This window comes from Alosa alosa, chromosome 19 (genome assembly GCF_017589495.1).
Source record: "Alosa alosa isolate M-15738 ecotype Scorff River chromosome 19, AALO_Geno_1.1, whole genome shotgun sequence".
In the NCBI taxonomy this organism is placed as follows: domain Eukaryota; kingdom Metazoa; phylum Chordata; class Actinopteri; order Clupeiformes; family Clupeidae; genus Alosa; species Alosa alosa.
The window spans coordinates 22,559,558-22,579,260 of NC_063207.1; the positions used below are offsets into that span (position 1 = coordinate 22,559,558).

The 19,703-nt window shown below is 41.5% G+C and overlaps 1 protein-coding gene across 3 annotated transcripts in view; it reads left to right on the top strand.

Annotated features, from left to right (window-relative positions):
* Positions 1-3,811: 3,811 nt before the first annotated feature.
* Positions 3,812-19,703, top strand: part of smoc1 (SPARC related modular calcium binding 1) — a 45,040-nt gene continuing 29,148 nt past the window's right edge. For all 3 annotated transcript variants that reach the window (XM_048228016.1, XM_048228015.1, XM_048228017.1), the window contains exons 1-3: positions 3,812-4,174; positions 17,447-17,612; positions 17,763-17,843. In XM_048228016.1, the coding sequence (XP_048083973.1) occupies positions 4,073-4,174; positions 17,447-17,612; positions 17,763-17,843 (349 nt within the window). In that variant the 5' untranslated portion in view covers positions 3,812-4,072. The remainder of the gene's footprint in view (positions 4,175-17,446; positions 17,613-17,762; positions 17,844-19,703) is intronic.

Below are 19,703 nucleotides of genomic sequence, written 5' to 3' on the forward strand. Positions count from 1 at the left end.
AGATCAAACAAACACTACTCAAGTCCAATTTTAAAGTAGCAGGTGACTTGTTACTGCACTCAAGTGCTGCCATGATCGGTGTGTCTGTCTTCCATTTTCTACGCATACAACCTCATTTTCACAATATTTCACACTATACACTATATTTTCTCCTTTATTTAATGTTATTTCACTGGACATTAATTCTATGATGGAAATGTGGATCTACTTCAATAGTTTACCCTAAAGATTTTTTACTTGTATTGTCGCAACATTTGTTGGTCAAAATACAATTTTTTTCAGTCTCCAGACTAAAAACAAAATAACTGATTTGCACACGTGCAAGTCCCATGATATGGCCTATCAAAAATATGACTGAGTTTTCCATAAACATTCCTATTATTCCTCCTACAACGTTTCCATTACCTCTGCTCTGCCATATACTTCCCTTGCCTTGGACAAAAAACACTTGCTGATGGAGACTGTGTGGAGGCGTCATCCTGGATCTATAATTGTATCTAGGGGACAATGTTCTCTACCTCTATTGTTCTTTAGTTGCTCCATTTAAACCTAACCGTTTAATTCTAAAAAAGCTGCCAGATTTACAAATGTGGGACTTCCAGGAAGGTCAGTGCAGTCGAGATAGGAACCTCTCATTGCCCCCAGTTCACATCTCTAGCAGTGGTTTGACAATAAAAAAATGGGACATATTTTCTTGACAGTTTCAACAACTCTGCTCCCCTGACCCTTACTCTCTCAGCTCTCTATGTGTGATGATGGCACTCCAGTTCCATGCCACTGTGTGGAGGCATCCACCTCCCTCATAGCAGGGGAAAGGTCTCAGAGAGCAAGCTGTTAATTCAATCAGGAGGGGTAGTATGCTCAATTAGGCATCCATAAGGGCCCGGGATGGGTCCCAGGACCCTGAAGAGGACAGGCAACCCAGCCTCGGGAAGAGCATTAATTGTGGATGACAGTGTGTAAACAGTAGGGTGAATAGGCGTCGCAGGTGCGGGACACCCCAGGCCTGGCTCAATAGCCCTTTTCACACCCCGTTCTCCCTGACTCTCTGTCTCCCATTCTCTCTCTCTCTCTTTCCTTTTCTGTCACTTTCATGTCCGTGCATACTCACTTTGTATGAGGGGTGCTATAGCTAGAGGCAATGTTGTGGATTTCTATGGCTGTGTGGCTGCCACTTGTGTGCCTGTTTTTGTCAGTGTATGTGCATGTGCAGTGTGTGTGTGTGTGTGTGTGTGTGTGTGTGTGTGTTTGTGAGCATGTGCATGTTAGAGACAAAAGGAGGCTCAGCCCAGCCTCTGTTTCTGCTGGCCAGATCATTTGGCCCGCCATGCTGTTGTGTGGCTCCCCAGATTCAGGAGCTAGTGAAAATTGCAGCCAGTACATGTAAAAGATGTGGAATTTATCAAATGAAATCCAGATGAGGGACTTTAAAGGCAGAGGGCTTTCCATCTGACCTCACATTTTTCCGTTTGAAGTCCTTTTTCTGTCCGTCTCTCCCTCCTTCTTTCCACCTTCTCCTTGCACTGGTGTGCTCTTTTCCCAACAGGTCTGGTGTGGTTGGCCAGAGGGGCAAGGATTGACATGGTTGACATAATTCATTCTGAGGAGAGTTCATTTATTTTTAAGGTATTCAAAGTTCAGATGAAACATGCACCTTAAAACTCTGTTAAAGCCTTCTCACAATGTGTACATTATTATACTACATACATGTATATACTCTACAAAATATCAAAACTAAGTCACATACATGACAAAATAATTAAAACACTTTTCAAGCTGAGCAGTTTTCATAAGCTTCTTCTCAAGGTCAATTCCTCCATTTGCAAAAGTGATACAAAAAGGGAGAGTCTTTCTAATTGACAGATTTGTAATCATTTAGTGGCACAGAGTGCCTCCAGCTTTTCTTTGGTTTGGCCCAAATGACCAGGCTGCCTGCTGGCCCCAGCGGGCTGCTTCTGTCTACAGACACCTGCTAATTTTCCATCTGATGTGTTTGGTATAGGTTGGCAAAGGACGTCTATTGAGGATCTGTGGAACACCGCTTTGGTAATTGGTCGGCACAATCCTTTTCAGTTTGTTCATCTAGTCCATTTTGCTGTCCCTTCCTTGACAAGCAGGCGTTTCAAGCTCGGCCAAATGACGGCAGCCCTCTGTTGTAGGCTACGTTTTGCCTACAACAGTTTTCACACCCCAGAAAGCGCTCTCTCTCTTTGTTGTGGGGGGTGGGACCGTAGCTGGAAAGAAGGGGGAGAAAATGGATACAAGACATTAAGTGATCTCGTTAACATTCCATTAGACTCTCCTGTCCCCCCCCCCCCCCTCCCCGGCCCTTGTGGCCTCCTCCCCAGCGCAGGGCCCACTACAGCTGGACCAGCTGGCTAGCAGTGGGTGAAGTGCTGGTGAGGGTTTCCGCTCCATGCAGATGCCATGTCAGTTTTCAAAGTCTGTCATCACCAGTGAGTTAACATTTGAGACCATTGTTGCATAGTCCAATACTCACATACAGTGCATATTCAAAAAACTCTCAGAGGAGGACATACTAAGATGCTGCAATATAAAGATTTCTCTTTCTGCATAAAATGTTTTTTTTTTTTTTTAGATGTCCTTATCCCTTTTGTTAGTTCCTTTCTGTTGAGTGCTCTTTCTTTGTCCCCTTCTCTTTGACCCTCCCAACCCTCACGTCCCTCCTGAACCCCCGCCCCATCCCCCTTTTAGAAAAAAAGCTCCACTGTTGAAACGCAGGCACACACAGAAATCATTAATGCTGACCCTAATTGTGCCAATTCAAAGCTCTCAATAGCTCTAATTACAAGCCTCCACGCTAGGGTACTCAAAAAGCCGCTGAACTGTCATAGCCAACAATTAAATAATATCCAAAGGGACAAAGGCAATGGTGTGGGGCGGTTATGGGGACGGTGTAGGGATGGTCACAAACTCAGCAAGACTGAGCACCTCATCTCAAATTTAATTTTTCTTAAATACCAGTACCCCGAGCAAGAAATGGTAAAATGTTGCCAGTGGGATAGAGGTTGAGATTAATATAGACATTGCCTAAGACTTAATGTTATCCCAATGTCACATTTTCCACAAGAAACCATAGCCATTGTGCAGTTTACTGACATTAAGACAAAGTTATCACATACCGTATTAATGTGTGCTTACTACACACACAGATGAAGGGTATAAACATAATTTTGGGTCATTGTCAGTTCTTGGTGTTGTACTGACAGATATGACACAGTTGTGCTGATACTTTCTTCAAAGTGTATGTGGAGTTAAGCATCATAAATAGTTTATTGAGAGGTATACAGAAAGGCTTGTAATACAAGAAAAACACAATGTGACTTTAACTTAAATTTTAGGATGCCCTGCATGAGGAACTAAAGTGATATATGATCACCTGGAAGGCCTAATTCTGACTTGTTCATTTTTATTCAAAACGAAAAAACCGTTAGATTTATAATCTAACATCAATCAATCTTACTTAATGTTGATAGATAGGCTAATTATGTTATTAGGTCTTTGTTACATTTTCTACACATTTGATAGTTTATGCAGTTGTGTTGCTAATTAATTTGTTCTTCCTAATAGGCCTACATGTCAATCCTAAATGTGTTAGTGATGGTGGGCTCTTTATCCACTCCTCTGCTGTTGTGGTTGCGTAGGTAGGTATTTAATAGACCAGTTTTGACGTTTTCCCCCTAGTGCGCCTGCTATTGGCCACTCCTGCTGTCAGACGCCTTGGGTTCACCCACCTCCACCGCTTTAAAATGTGTTCAAATGGAAGCTGAGCTATTCAACCTGTGGCTGTCTTCGGGCTCTGTGCGACGCTCTAGTGGATAAAAAATTGTCACTATGTTCACCGTGAATTGACAGCCAAGCCTCCATTTGGCATTATGCGAATATATGTAGCCTAATTGAAATTCATGTAATTAAGGAGAAACTGGAGTGCTACGGAACTTTGTCATTACGAAATATTGGAATCAGAAATAATTAACTACTTCTTTTGAGGAGAGGCGATCAAACTGACCACACCTTATAACCACCGTTGAGTGTTAATTTTGAAGACAACATGTTTTCAAAAAACATTATCATTTTACTTACATATACTCTTACGTTGCTACTGATGTACCATCCGCCTCGGATCTCCGCTCAGAAGTCGACTGGTCCCAGGGTAAGTTTTGCACTTCTCCCTCTCTCTCTCTCTCTCTCTCTCTCTCTCTCTCTGGTATCCTATGCACCTCACGAGACTTAACGCATTTGTTTCCGATAACATCATCCAAAAAGTTAGTGCACTCGCTCTTTGTCGTCGAGACGCACAAAAAGCTCTTAAAGTACATGCCATTTCACGTGTGACTCCAATGTTTATACTCGTGGTCATTGTATTTTGACACTGCTTTCATCAACGCCGGCAACATCGTCAGTGAAGCTGTCAGTAACGCAAGGTAGGCTATTAGTTGTTTGACTGCCAGGTGCATAGGTTGCACTTTTGACTTTAGTTTACAGGAGGAAAGCAACAGGGCAGATTTAACGTGTTGATTCATTGAAACATTGATACCTATTTCCTTGGCTAGCTTTGTCAGACCTCATTTGAAAAGTTCTGGATAACGTTACATCAAGGTTCTCTGGTGTTCTCCAAATGTAGTAGCCTCACTTTAACAGTAGCCTGTCTGAACAAATATGTTTCACTTTGATGCTTTTCATATCTTCTGTCATAAAGGCAGATGGCTTTTAAAAGGCTTTCAACTTTCTTTTCAGCCTCTCAAAACTGAACTAGACCTGACGTCTATGGATGAATATAGCCGGGTGTCTTGGGAAAATGAGATGAGCTTTCTTATTGTCCTTCAAGAGAGCCTGTCAGGGACGCTCCTATTGCCTTTTTTCCCCACATAGAGCTCTTTGCTGTCCCACCCCCTCCCCATCTACCCCCTATGTTGAAATAAAAAGGAGAACCATTGCTTTACCAGAGCAGTTTGATAAGTTTTCAACAAAGACAACTTTGTCTTGTCTGTGTGCCCCCCTTCGGAATCGGTCTGAATGCAGGCTGAGTTGAATTTGTTGTCCCCGGGATAAGTGAGTCTGAAACTGTGGCTTTTGTTCCCTCGACCAAACGTCACGGAGTCCCTGCAGGGCAGCCCTCACTAGAAGAACTGAGTGTGTGTGTGTTTGAGAGTCTGTGTGTGTGTGTGTGTGTGTGTGTCAGTGTCTGTGTCTGTGGTGTCAATGATGAGCTTTCTCTTCATCTAGTTGCTTTCTTTCAGTTGTCTTCTGTTCATTCTTGTCTTGATTTTATTAAATTGCCATTTTCCACTTGCAGAAAAAAAAAGTCTTGAGTAGGCTACCTGACAGAAAATTGGCCACAGCTATGATTTGGCTAAACATCTCTTTCAGTAAATGTCCATGTTGCTGGGAGAGGGGGGAATACAGTATGTGACTAAGGGAGAGAGAGTAAGAGAGTGGGAAAGAGAGGGAGAGAGAGAGAAAGAAAGAGAGAGAGAGAGAGAACTGAAACCACAGAACAACTGTCATATTTGTGGTCTTGAGGGGGTGGATGATTCAGTATAAGATGAATCACTGATGCTCACACACATTAAACCTATTACGAGTGAACACACCATGTGAGTATGTGAAAAAGCTGTTAGGCCGGCCACTCCACACTATAGTCTGAGCTGTTGTGAATGTACGAATATCTGTTTGACAAATCTGGTCAGTTAGTACTCCCAGTAATTTTTATAAAAATGTATGCCTACATGTTGATAGGTATGTATAAGAGAGAAGGAACAAGTGTGTGTGTGTGTGTGTTGTTGAGAGAGAGAGAGTGAGAGAGATATATGTCTGACATCAGTTTTGGGTGTCCAACCTCCTGTTATGAAGACCCTCATTATCTCTTTGCTTAAGGTCAGACCAATTTTCTATTCGCCTGTTTGCCAGAAAACGAATGGACAGAGTCTTTAGTAAATATGACCATATACAAATGCCAGTAGCCGCTGCAGAGTATAAAAGCTGCTTGCTGGCTACTGCTGAACCTTTTGAAATGAAATATAATGCAACAATATCCCACAGGGTTGCACCTGCTATCACTGTTTAAGATAGGATCAGAGTTACAGTTATTAAATTCCAGTAACAAGAAGGGAAATAGTAGAAGACGTGCCCCCTCTGGAATTTACTGGAGAAATATCCAGGAAAATCATAACCCTGATGAAGTGTTGCTAATTTGAAAAAGAAGACTATTATGAAATCACATTTCAGACATATGTCAAAATATCTAGGAAAATCACAACCCTCTGATGAAGTGCCGCTAATTTAAAAAAAGACCACTATGAAATCAAATCTCAGATAAATAAACAAAAAAGGCTTAATTTATCTTACATCAAACCTTAATATGCATATGATGTCATCATTTGTAATGGCAGGCTTGACAGTTAAAAAAAAACGTTTGGGAGCATTAATAAGCAAGTGAGCTAGACAGTGGTCATAGCATTCACTTAGTGTTAGTACAACCTTTGCTCTTGTTTCTGAGCTGACTGCATGTAAAGTAGACTTTCACATTTATTGACTTATTTTCACAACCACACAAACATAACCCTTGTGTTTGCACAATATCGCAGTGCCAAAAAAGAGACAACAATGAATGTGACCCATCTTATGGCTACTGTATATAAAATCTAACATAGAACTAAGGTTTGTTATCTGAACATAGTCCTTATCTGAATGAAATCCTGAATGAAGTTGTGTGCTTAATACAAAAAATAAACATTTATTATGAACATAAATTATGAACATTTTGCAATGTACCAGAGAAAGAGTCTTAGTTCGCGGGAGACACTCCAATTCATCAGTCTCTGGGCCTCAGATTGTCAACATGGCTGTGTATGTATCAGTATGACAACTGTAATAGGGACTACAAAAAGCACAGCATGTCCTTCTCCTAGTCAAAAATGTGATGGGATCCTGCTCCTCTCTGGACATAAATCCTGGATGTGCGATTTCCTAACCTTGTTATACCCAGAATGAGTCATCTGCTGTGTGGTAGCTATCCAGCTGTAAAATGAATAATACTAAGCTGCTTTGCACAGCCAAGATAAAGACATCTGAAAAATCCATCACACTCCTCCTCATGTCGCATCTCTACAGAGATGTATCCAGATATGTTTATGACACTTCCATATTCCAACATGAAAAGTCTGTGCTGAATTGATGCATCTGTTGATGAGTCTACAACATTAAAAATGCATCTTCTGCACGACATGGTTTCAGTAGCTTTGTTGTTGTTCCATGTTAACAAACAGTAATCCAGTTTATATACACAGTGGGTAGAGAAGGCATTGTGAAATCAGTTGAATGAGATGTTTGAGATGGCTGAAAGTAGGAATAATTGCTATTCGTCAATAAGGACTATAAGGTGTGGGAACATACGCTATTAAGAAGTGACGTGAGAATCTGAGGCCCTGGGAGCTGTAAAGTAATGCTAGTGTTTTAGTAACTATTCTCATTAGTGTTTTGTTACATGGCTATTTGGAGGAAAGGGGAAAAACCATCAGATGAAATTTAGGGAATGCTTTAATATTTCCTGTCCTTTGAAGTTGTGCTTTGCTGGCGTGTGAAAGCTTTTAACATGACAAAGCATTGGGTAATCCATGTGTGGGGACTCATTTAAAGACTGTGAATAGAGGGCTGCACATTTCCTTATTTAATTATTTATTGTTCCAGAGTCCAGACTTTACCCAAACGTTGTGGGTTATGTGTGCAGTGTGCCTCTATGTAACAAATAAACAATAATAGCTAATGCAAATAAAATTACTTCACCATTATACATTGTTTATTAAATATTTGTAACATTATATAGCTTTATGAGCCTGTTAGGTACCTTTTGTAATGTGAAGTTATTAATTAATTTCCATTCATTTTGCAATTCCAATCATTTTGCAATTACACACACTGTTTGTAGTGGCATGATGACGTATTGAGGTGGAAAGTTACTGTTGAACCTCTAAACCTCTCCTACTTGATCCCATTCATTAATTGTGTCTCTGTAGCGTGTGTGTGTGATGCTAGCGTTTGCGTTAGCAGTCGTGCAGAGGGGAGCTCCAGCGCAGATGGGCAGAGAGAGGAGAGGAGTGCTGAGGGGGCTGGAACGTGCACCAGAACCCTGCGGTCTGGAGATGAGATCAGATGTGCAGCTTATAGCAGAGCTGGGTCCGGACTATCACAGCAACCTCATAAAGCCATGTAAAACAGCAAACATGAGGACGCATGCCAAGCCTGCCATCTTACAGCCGCACATCTGAGCGTCTCCCCTCTGGCTCTTTTATTAGCCCAGGCCTAGATCACACCCTACGTGCAGGTGTGAGAGATGTGTGTGTGTGTGTGTGTGTGTGTGTGTGTGTGTGTGTGTGTGTGTGTGTGAATGTGTGTGTGTGTGTGAATGCGTAAGAGTGATCTTTTTCTCTCTTTCTCTCTCTCTCTCTCTCTCTGTGCGTATAACAGTGATCTCTCTCTCCCTCTCTTTGTGTGTGTGTGTGAGTGTGTGCATATAAGAGTGATCTTTCTCTCTCTCTCTCTCTCTCTCTCTGTGTGTGCATATAACATTGATCTCTCCCTCTGTCTGTGTGTGGGGGTGTTTGAGTGTGAGTGTGTGCGTACAGTATAAGAGTGATCTCTCTCTCCCTCGTTGTTTGTGTGTGTGTGAGTGTGTGTGTGCATATGAGTGATCCCCCCTCTCTCGCTCTCTCTCTCTCTCTCTGTATGTGTGTGTATGTGTGTGTGTGTGTGTGTGTGTTTACTCAGATGTGCTGTACAAGAGTGGTGTTCTTCATATGAGAATTGACTGCTATGTGTACTATCATGTTTGCATGTGTGTCTCTCTGTGCATTTGCATTAGATGAGAGTAGTGCTCGGAGCGTGCACTCTCGTGTGTGTCAGAGCGAGCGTTCCTCCAGTATCCAGACTTAATTGCAACATGGTGGTGAGAGCCGCGGCCCTGAGAGAAGCAGAGAGAAAAGAGCTCTGCATGTGTGGGCTGGGGAGAGCCTTGAGCGGGGCGCGCTGGAAGACAGCTGGGATTTGGATAAGGGAGAGTTGTTTTACCCAGGGAATGTGTGCTGGGTCAGAACGAAAGCATTTGGGTGGAGAGAGATAGCACTGTGTATCAGCATCCAGTGATATCGCACATTCTAACAGAATAACATAGACTAGCAGACTACTAGGATTTTGATTAAAATGTGATAAAAGAAGTACACCCATCTCATGTTAAGACATACTGACAATGTTTTTGAGTTTGTGAGTACATGCACGCAGGCTTTTCTGAACAAGCTTTTAAAATTAGCACACAGTAACAATAAACTGAAGGCAAGGTGTCCACATTTAACCAACATTAACCCCTCAAATCTGACACTTGTACTCATCTTCAAGTTGCAGCATTGCGGGAAGGAAATTGGTAGTTTGAGGTTCACTGCCTTAAGTGTTTCCAGAGTTTTAAATGAACCATTACCCTGAACTCTACCATGTGAGTCCTGGTCCTTCCGCTCTCACAAAAGAGTTTATCCATCAATGTTTGTATACTTGGGGGAATTCGATATTTATACAGGGAGTAGTAGGCTTTACCACTATACCACTATAAAGGCTTAGTATCAAACACACACGCGCACACACACACACACACACACACACACACAGACATACACACGTTAGGTTACACACACACACACACACACACACACACACACACACACACACACACACACACACACACACACACACACACACACACACACACATGCATTTATTAGCATGCAAACATCACATAAACACACATACAACTGTCTATACACACTCCCATGCCTAAGTACTCTCTTGTACATAGACAGAATATTTGGAGCGTGTAGGACATATGAATCCACATTCCACAGGCTGAGTTCATGTGGCCGCAGCAATGCCCAATCAAAGTGGCTGCCATTATGATGTGATGGTTGCGCAGTCGAAACAGATGTATTTCATGGTGCATTTTGGCTTCTTTTAATCAGTGTAACTAAGTGCAGTTGAGAGCATTGGTATGGGGCCGCTGTCATTTGCAAGAACTATCTGCACAGTCTTATAGTCCTGTGTTGCAGATCCATATGACAGGCAAAGAGTCCCAATATTAGGCCTTTAGAGGACTACTTTCATTCTGGTTTGGCTTACTTCTCTGTTCCCCCCTCTCTCTCTTTTCTCTCTCTCTCTTTGAATGACTGATATTTTAGTGTCAGTATGAAACATATATATTTGAAGTAGAATGCTTGCACTGTTGTAGTTTACATTAAATATGACAAGCTCTACATTGACTTGTATTTCTCCGAATGGCAGTAGTTTATATTGATTCCAATGCTATTTAACTGGCCTTGTTGCTGGGAGGATGGGAAAATGGGTTTTGTGATAGTATGGGCAAGCAAAGATGACTGTTCCCTGGCCAGGATGGAGCATTAAAGACAAACCAGGAATGCCGATAATAAGATCTCCATTCTCAACGGAAGCGGTAGGAAGTTTTTTCTTCATTAATCCAGGAAAAGATTATGGAAACTTTGAAAGGGATTCTTTTCTCTTTCACCCTGTGATCTAACATTCTACAACTCACTTCATGTAACTATGCTTCATTTCACTACAGGCCACGTCTGTTCTTGTTGAGCCAGTGGCCCGCTTGTTTGATGTTAGTGAAGTACCATCTCAGCATCACGTTGTGCCTTTTCGCACCTTCTGTGTGAAACTTTTTGCATGGCTTGCGTTCTGATTTTAGAGGGATGCTTAGCATATAGACGCTAATTTTCAAAATGAACCCAATTATGTTGTTTAACCATTGGTAAAAGAGGGCGCTCAGCTCATCTAGGCATTTCTTTTTATGTTCTCTCGATTTTTATAACAGACTTCAGTAAAGAGTGTTAATTGAAACAGTGGGAGGGCCAGTACTTTATAGATTTCCTTAAACCTGAATGTTTATCGATGAACCAAAGTAATTAAACAGGCCTGTTAAAAACTACGTACTGTATACAATTAGAGTTGGCACCGAGAGACTGTTTCTGAAGTGTCCATAAGGGGAAAACGTGTTTCATCTTGGCTCTCCTCTGCGCCGTTTAATTGTTTTCCTCTTTTTCCTTGTGGTAAAATCATGCCATGCCTGATTAGGGTGGACATTTTCCTTCCCGCTCATGAGGATTGCCAGTGACCTCTTTCATCTCGAGGTTGAACCGAAAAAAGCTGTTTGTGTTGTTGTTATTGTTTGTTTCCTGTCGTGGACATAGATAATAACTCCCTCACACGTTAGCACATTGGTGGCACCTGCTTTCCGCATGGTGAGGTTTTTGTTATGAACAGAGCGCTCTCTCCCCCTTCGGACGCTACCAGCCAGGCTTAAAAGAATGCTCCTGTATGTATATAAACCAGTGTGGATCACAGAAGCTACATTTAAGACAACACTATGGCTATGATAGAGAAGGTAGGATTAACTGAATTGTGCCTCCTTGTGAATGTTAACTGAATAGTTGACTAAGTTACATTACTTTGAGTGTACTGCACAGTGTATGATATCTTTGTGTAAGGTCATGGAAACATTTTTCCTTGAGTTGTTCTCTCTGACCTTTCCTTGTTTTATGCTTGCCCATACTTAACTGCCCCCCATTTACCATCAATATTAAGCTGGAACTCACATTTGGCAAAATCACCTATGCAGGCATATTAAAGTCGATACTAAAACCTTAATGAATGACTATATCATGGATGACCATTCTATAAAGGATTTCACATACTGTGAATTTTAACCGTAACCTTTTTTGAGGAAAGCTATCCAAATAAATTAACCTGGCTCAATGTGTTTAAAATCAATTCAAAAGCTCATTTCTACTGCTTTCAAACACCTATTACTCAGTCAAAGCCTGTGATGTGGTTTTGGAAGCTTGCAGAAAGATTCATGTTTTTATTTATTTATTTGTTTGTTTTTAAAAAACCCTTTTGGGCAACATTTTAAGACAGACATAAGACATAAAACCAATTAGTTTTAAAGTGTTAGTCTCATATGAGTCATTGTTGAACTAAAGTGGGCCAAAATGTTAACCAAACTCCCTCCCAGTGATTATTGAAAAATAGCTGTTACTATGGTAATTGTTTTACAATTGGGTTGAATAACACACAGGTAATGAGTATTAATCAGCAGGGGGGTATCTGGCTACATGCTATAGCGTGGTTCCTTCCTGCTATTACCTCTTTGAAAAATATGCAGTTTTATTGAATATATGGTTAAATTATATTATATATATATATATATATATATATATATATATATATATTTATTTATTTATTTATTTATTTATTTATTTATTTTTGCATTTGAGCTACTCTTTTCATATTCTGACTGAGTTCTCCTGCAATCTTCAACAGTGTGCAAACAGAGAGGGAGCTCCTGCAATATTTCTCAGACCTTCTCGATCCCTGTTTAATGAGCGAGATGAGCAGAGCGAAAACAGGATTTGATGGTTCTATGATAAAAACCAGTACCACATGTGGCGGCCTAAGACATTTTGGGATTTCCCCGTGGTTGTTCTGGAGCTCGCTCAAACTGAATATCAATCTACACTATCTCCAGGCAATAGCGCTCTGCAGTCTCAAATGCAGCCTACGAAAAAAAATCAAATAAATCTTCAACCTGCACAAAGTTAACATTCTTTGGCTTTCATGTGTCAGTGGTCGGGCTCATCAGGTCAGGCGTTGTGGGTTTTTCCGTTCCGTTTTCCATGTAGGTGGCTGTTTTGGGCAATGCTGATTCCAAATGTTTGGTCTCTAGGGTATCTTATAACATCTTGTCACTGTTGATTAGTGGAGAGTTTCCCTGAGGCTATCCGCTTTTTGCTACATGCAGCCTTGAGAAAATGGCACTGAAAATATATCATGCTTTCACACCATGTAATCTGCACTTAATTAGTCTAAAGGTTCATACAACTATGATGCCACACACACACACACACAGATCTCTCACACCTGCACGTAGGGTGTGATCCAGGCCTGGGCTAATAAAAGAGCCAGAGGGAAGACGCTCAGATGTGCGGCTGTAAGATGGCAGGCTTGGCATGCGTCCTCATGTTTGCTGTTTTACATGGCTTTATGAGGTTGCTGTGATACTCTTCAATCTTCACCTCATGGTTCAAAAAGACAGAAGCAGACAGTGTTGTTGGTCTTGAGGAGCCTTTGGAGCACTTTAAATCACCTTTTAAAAAAGCTTGCTTTGGATTCTGTTTTTATTGCCCTGTTTAGACCATTTTTCTTTCGCCAAAGCCATTTGGCCGTTTGCTCCAAACTACCTTCTCACTTCTCAGGTTGCTTGTGTTTTCCTCAGCCAAAAAAAGGATGATATAAAAATGAAGAACTTTAGTCTGCACCATTTTCACCTTGCCTGTTTTGTTGGATTTGTATTCAGTAGACACTTTTACCTGTTAATTCCAGTCCATCGGACTCCCTTGTACTCACTCTCAAGTATGTACTGAACAAAACGCTTATAAACACAGGCAATTCATGACAACAAATTTAGCACATTGTACATAATATATCAATTTAACACATAGTATCAAATAGTATATGTAATGTAATGGGTATGATTTACATAATTATAGTGCTCAATCTGTGAAATTCTAGTAAGTATTGAGTTAATTATTCACTATTATGTTACCATCAGAAATGCTGAAACCCAGCATGTTGGATTTTTGGAGAAAGGAGTCTCTCTAGAGAGTGGAAAAATACCCTGGACAGCTTTTAAAATGCGAATCAGATTTATATCGAATGGAACTGATCTCCTGCAAGGAACCTCATGGCCAGCTTCATCATTCACACAGGGAGTAAATCAGCATCAACAAGGAGGACTGGGTGCTTTGTTGGACAAATGTTGGAGTTGCATATCTTTCAAAATCATTTGTGTGTTCACTTGATTTTTATTGTTAGATCTGTGCCAAAGCCTTCAATCAATAGTGTGGCCATTACTCATTATGGAGCTGAATTACTAGCAATGTTTGGCCTGCTCCACAAGAATGTACTAGAGGTTGACAAAAAAGATACACATTTGTAGTTTTTTGGGCTACAATTGTAACTGACAGCATGGTGTTATGTGTTTGGTGCGGATGTCATCACCGGGAGACATCCGAGTGTAAATGAAGCAACATAGGCTCTTTTGACTGTGGTGAAAAGCCGTAATTGCATCCATATAACATGGTGATTTCAGAGCCTGTGAAGAGGATTATTTTGAATTTGAGGGAAAAAACAGCTGCCAAGGCATTTTGTCATCAGATAGTTGAAGGGGAATTTAATTCAAATTATACACAAAGTGTAATGCCGTTATTATGTTACATTCATACAACACCACAGATTATACTTTGCACAGCCCTATAACCAAAGCAGAAACCCAAGTCATTTTAAGCCAACCAACATGATGTGTTGTCCTCTGAGATTTTGGTCTGAAGATGTATGTAGGATATATGCTTCCAGTGTTCTTTCCATAGTGTCATCCATCTGACATGCAGAAAGGTGAATGCTGAGTGTCCTTGTGTCATCTGTGTTGTGTATTGCTTGGTGCATGCCTGCTGACACTCCTGGGATTCACCATAGGAAACTGCAGTGCTGCTCCGTATATCATGCTTCATACGTAGCTAAGCGAAGAAAAAGCAGCTTTAAAGGAACACGGCAACTTTTTGGGAAATGAGCTTATTTGCAGTGTAGCCTACCCCAGAGTTAAATAAGAGGATACATACAGTACCCTTTTCTTCTCTGTGTGTGCAATAACCCAGTCTGACACTGTTTACCCAGCTTAGCATACTTCACTGGAAGTGGGTTAGACCAGTTAGCCTATAGCTAGCCTATAGCTAAAGAGAATTATTCTAGAGCAGTGTTTCGCAAACTTTTTCAGACCAAGGACCTCATCACAGACCACCTAGCTAAAAACAAAAGAGTAGACCTACTTCAACAGTATATTATTCAATAGGCCTACTTAATGAACAACCTTGCTTATTGTCTTTGCTCCTTGCTTACTGTGTCAGATGATTCATATGACTTAAACTGGCATAGCTTACATAGGCAGTGTTGCAAACAACTCATCTATATTATATTTTTTATCACGTTTGCTGCTTGCGAACCACTTGGGGTAGCTTGCGGACCACCAGTGGTCCCCGGACCACACTTTGAGAAACACTGTTCTAGAGCTAGGCTACCTAAGTTGGCGTGTTCCTTTCAGGATTTGGTGCTATTCTGCTGTAGAGGAAAGAGGCAAATTTCCCTGATTTGTCAGTTTTCATTAATTGATTTAAAGTCAGCTTTTGCCTTTGGTGCGTCTCCTCAGGAGGTCCCCTTTCTCTCTTTTTGGCAGCTGTCTTGCTGAGGGTTAGCACTCTCTCAGGCCATATGAATTGGCCATTGTTCACGTGTTGATTAAATAACTGAAGGTAGCAACACCCAGTGTGTTCTTGGGCAGTGCATTGAGGTCTGTAATGCTGACACATGATGTGATTTCCTGGGTCATTCAGCAGCACTCCGGAGCATTAGTGACATCATAGCTCTGGCACATAGCTGCACCACAAGGTGTCCGGCTGGGAGAATTAATTGCTGTGCCTTTTGCTTTCAGACCTCTTATTCACTAAGTAACTCTGTTGTACTCTTCAGTGTGTCTGTGTGTGTGTGTGTGTGTGTGTGTGTGTGTGTTTGTATGTGTTAGCATGTGTGTGTGTGTGTGTGTGTGCGCAGGGGGGGGAGCAGCTTGCCTAAAGAATGGTCAGGTCTGTGCTGCTGATAGGAGTTGGCTCTGGGAGGATGGAAATTGTGCCCCGTGCTTCTGGCTGACGCCTCGTCTCTTTCCAGGCCTCCTTCCCTCTGTAGAGTAACAGTTGCAAATGTATAGTACCTACCTGCTCTCCCTCTCCCCTGTCTCACAGAGGGGCCTTTTGCCCTGCTAACTACTGGATAGGCATTCTGGCAAAATTGCTCTAGTTCAGTTTCCCTGCCAGCCCGATGTGTTTGTGGAAACCAAAACAGTGTTTTATGTAGTTCTCTTTCCTTTATCGTTTTTTCTCTTTCTCACTACACTATGTTTTTACCATCTCTGCCTCTCTCTTGTCTCTTGTGACATGTTGAATGTTTGGCCTCAGCTTAGGTTCGTGCCTTGCTTAAATCCTGGAGACTTATGTGCAATACAGTTGTGAAGCCAGTGATTGGGGGGTTAGAATGTGGCTGATGGAGAGAGAGAGAGAGAGAGAGAGAGAGAGAGAGGGAGAGCTCAAAACAATTTAAAATCATTATGGCTGTCAGAGGGAAGCCACTCCAGGGAGATAAAGTCCAGCTATAACTTTGAGCTGAGGACAAGAACGGCCTATTGTGCATTTGCTTTGTCTGACAGTTGTTTTGAGGCCTAGCAGGCTGTCCAGTTTTTGTATCCTGCTGCTTCTGGTCTCTAGTGGTCTCCAACACAAGGACTGAGTTTTGCCTCATTCTTTGAGCGAGGCAGTGAGCATTTGTTTCTAATCCCAAAGGAGTGATAGAATCTGAGCTGACTTGACTATTGTTCTCCTCTGTCCTCTGGGCACAGGCACACGCTCCTCATCTCTCTCTCTTGGCTCTGTTGAGGTGACAAATTAAACATCACATTAAACATCATACTGAAGGCCTGCGCTGAATTCTTCTACACAAAGTGTTGACAGTGCAGCATGTGGCTGCCTTTTGAAGATCTACCAGGCAGGCTACAACAGGCACGTAACTGAAGCGTTCCGTTCCGCTCATGGGGCGTACGCTGCAACAATCAGCTTCCACTACAATCAATGGAATAGGCTACACAAGACATGATAGTGGTGTGCACATTCGAAAAAAATAGTCCACTCCTCTAAAACTGTTTTTACATCCCACAAACGGAGCGCTTCAATTTTGCACCTGGTGTAGCCCGGCTGTAAGCCTTTTTATTTGTAGTATATGGACTGAGGTATTTACGTCAGTGAAATGAAGTGCTCATAGAGTTAATACCACTGTTTTGAAGCATTTTCAATTACATTTATTTAATTTATTTATATAGTGTCAATAAAAATGGAAACTGTTCTTTCCAGAGCCAGAAGCCCTCTAGAGTAAGCTTTAAGGTTGTGGTTGGTAAGCTCATCAGGTTACTGTGATCTGCATCTGTTTATAATACTGACAAATAGACTGGCACACAAAATGTAAATGCTGTCAAATCAATGTATCATAAACAGAGTAGAAATCATTCATAACATCCTCTTGCAATAAATCTGAACTTCAGTGAATTAATGTATTTGAATTCCTGGTTGAAGGACTTGACAGCATCAGAGTAATTTGTTCAGTGAATCAGTGAATAATGACTGTAATTGTTTTATTACCGTTGCAGTTTTTTGCATCCTAAAATCACTCATGTCATGTCATGATGTGCAAGTTGTGCTTTGTCTTCATGCAGTGGCTAATCGGCGACAGGGAAAGCCATTGTGGCATCATCTGCTCTCGGAGTCACGGCAAGCCGATGTGTGGCTCAGATGGACGAAGCTATGAAACCAGCTGTGAGCTACAACGGGCAAAATGCAAGGACCGCACACTAACACTTGCGCACCGTGGCCGCTGCAAAGGTGAGGGGACTCCAGATCCCACTACTGCATTCTATGTAACACATGACAGGGAATATTAACAAATGCAAAAAGATCATAATAGCAATCTTATAAAAGCAAAATCAAAATGTTTTTTCTTTGTTCTCATTTTCTTATTGATGTTCTGCACAGGCACAAAGAAGAGAGTAATCCCACCCCCTCTGCTTCCTGGGCCAACACTGGCCTCTGAGGGCACGGAGCTGGAGCTGAAAGGTATGGCATTCTAACACACACATAAGAATAAACTCTCCTGCAGTGTTTCAGAAAGGGAACTTGGCAATCAATCACAATGTGTTCACTCAATTCGACAGAAAACCAGTATTTCTGTTCCATAAATCAAGGTCTGTGTGAGTGTGCATTAGTTATGTCGGTAAATTAAACTCTGATGCAAGCCTGACAGTTGGCAGGTTTAATTAAAGTAATCCTGATGATAAACTGGCAGCATTTAGCCTAAGTGCTGAATCATAGCAAAAATAACAAAGACAATCTCTGATTCCCTTAGGGGATCCCTGGGCGTGATCCTATTCTGGAATTAAGGTCCAATGTTTCTAATTGAAAACCTTTTTTGCAAGTGTGCATAGTGTCATTTGTTTTACCACAGTTAATTATTTTCAGAATCACTTTTATAAATGTTATTTCTTTATATCCATATTCCGTTTATTCCTGATATTTTACCGTAGTTTAAAATGCTATTGAATGAGGTTTAGATATATATTTGGAAGTTTGCTTCTGAGCCGTAGCCATATAGGCTCTAAAACAAAAATGTCCATTTTCACTCTGTCCTTGTCCTTACACACGTCATTAGAAATCTACATCTCAATGAGTCCGAATATAACAGAGGGCTACTAAGGCCAGAGAGTCCGAATATAACAGAGGGCTACTAAGGCCATAGAGTCCGAATATTACAGAGGGCTATTAAGGCCAGAGAGTCCGAATATTACAGAGGGCTACTAAGGCCAGAGAGTCCGAATATTACAGAGGGCTACTAAGGCCATAGAGTCCGAATATAACAGAGGGCTACTAAGGCCAGAGAGTCCGAATATTACAGAGGGCTACTAAGGCCAGAGAGTCCGAATATTACAGAGGGCTACTAAGGCCAGAGAGTCCGAATATTACAGAGGGCTACTAAGGCCAGAGAGTCCGAATATTACAGAGGGCTACTAAGGCCAGAGAGAAGATGTCTCATGTTCCGCCCACCGCTACGCATCTAAGCATTTACAGACGATGATTACACACTTGCACAGGCTTTGGATGCCAGCCATGCAACCTGAAAGATTAACTGGCCTCAAGTCAAGGTTGAAGGCTTCTTCCATGTGTCCTCTTCTCCCTCACTTACTTGGGACATTCATTGTGGTCTTATATTTGTATTTTAGTGTGAGACCCGCTCTCCCCCAGAACATTTGTGAATCACATACTATTTGTAACAAACCCTTATAGCAATACAATTTGTCAAACATCTTACAGAAACACATAATAATTGGTATTTACCCCTTGGCATCAGTTTTCAACATACAGGGTTGAGGGTTCCATGAAAGTCTGTCAAACTGGCAAAGTCTTCCAAACTGGCTCTGGAAAATGTCACATTCCTGCACGGTACACTAGAGATACATAGTGCAATGCAAGGCATTCCGTGCACAGTGTCAGTGGCATAGAGGCCATTCTCCCTATTATAAGTCAGAGCACAGAATGAGCTTGAGCTATTACTTTATGGTAAACAAATGACAAAAATGTTTCTTTAACACATCCAGTGTCGTTTTAACGATGTAGGGAAATGTTAACAAACTTTTGGTTACTGTTAATTAGATGAGGAAATGTCTTTAGCTATAGTTTAGATATATATAGCTATAAAACAGACATATGCATCTGAGACATCAACAAGTTATGAACAATCAGGGGCAGGCTCTTTGAAGATGTTATGCTCAGTGGGAAAATGCTGATGTGCCCCGCAAGTTCTTGACAACCCCATCATACTTAAAAATGGAAGAAAAACATAGAAATGTACAAGAGAGTATATTATAAGCCTTCTTTCTCAGTAGCTGCCAGGCCCGGTGTACAAACAGGAGATTGAATAGG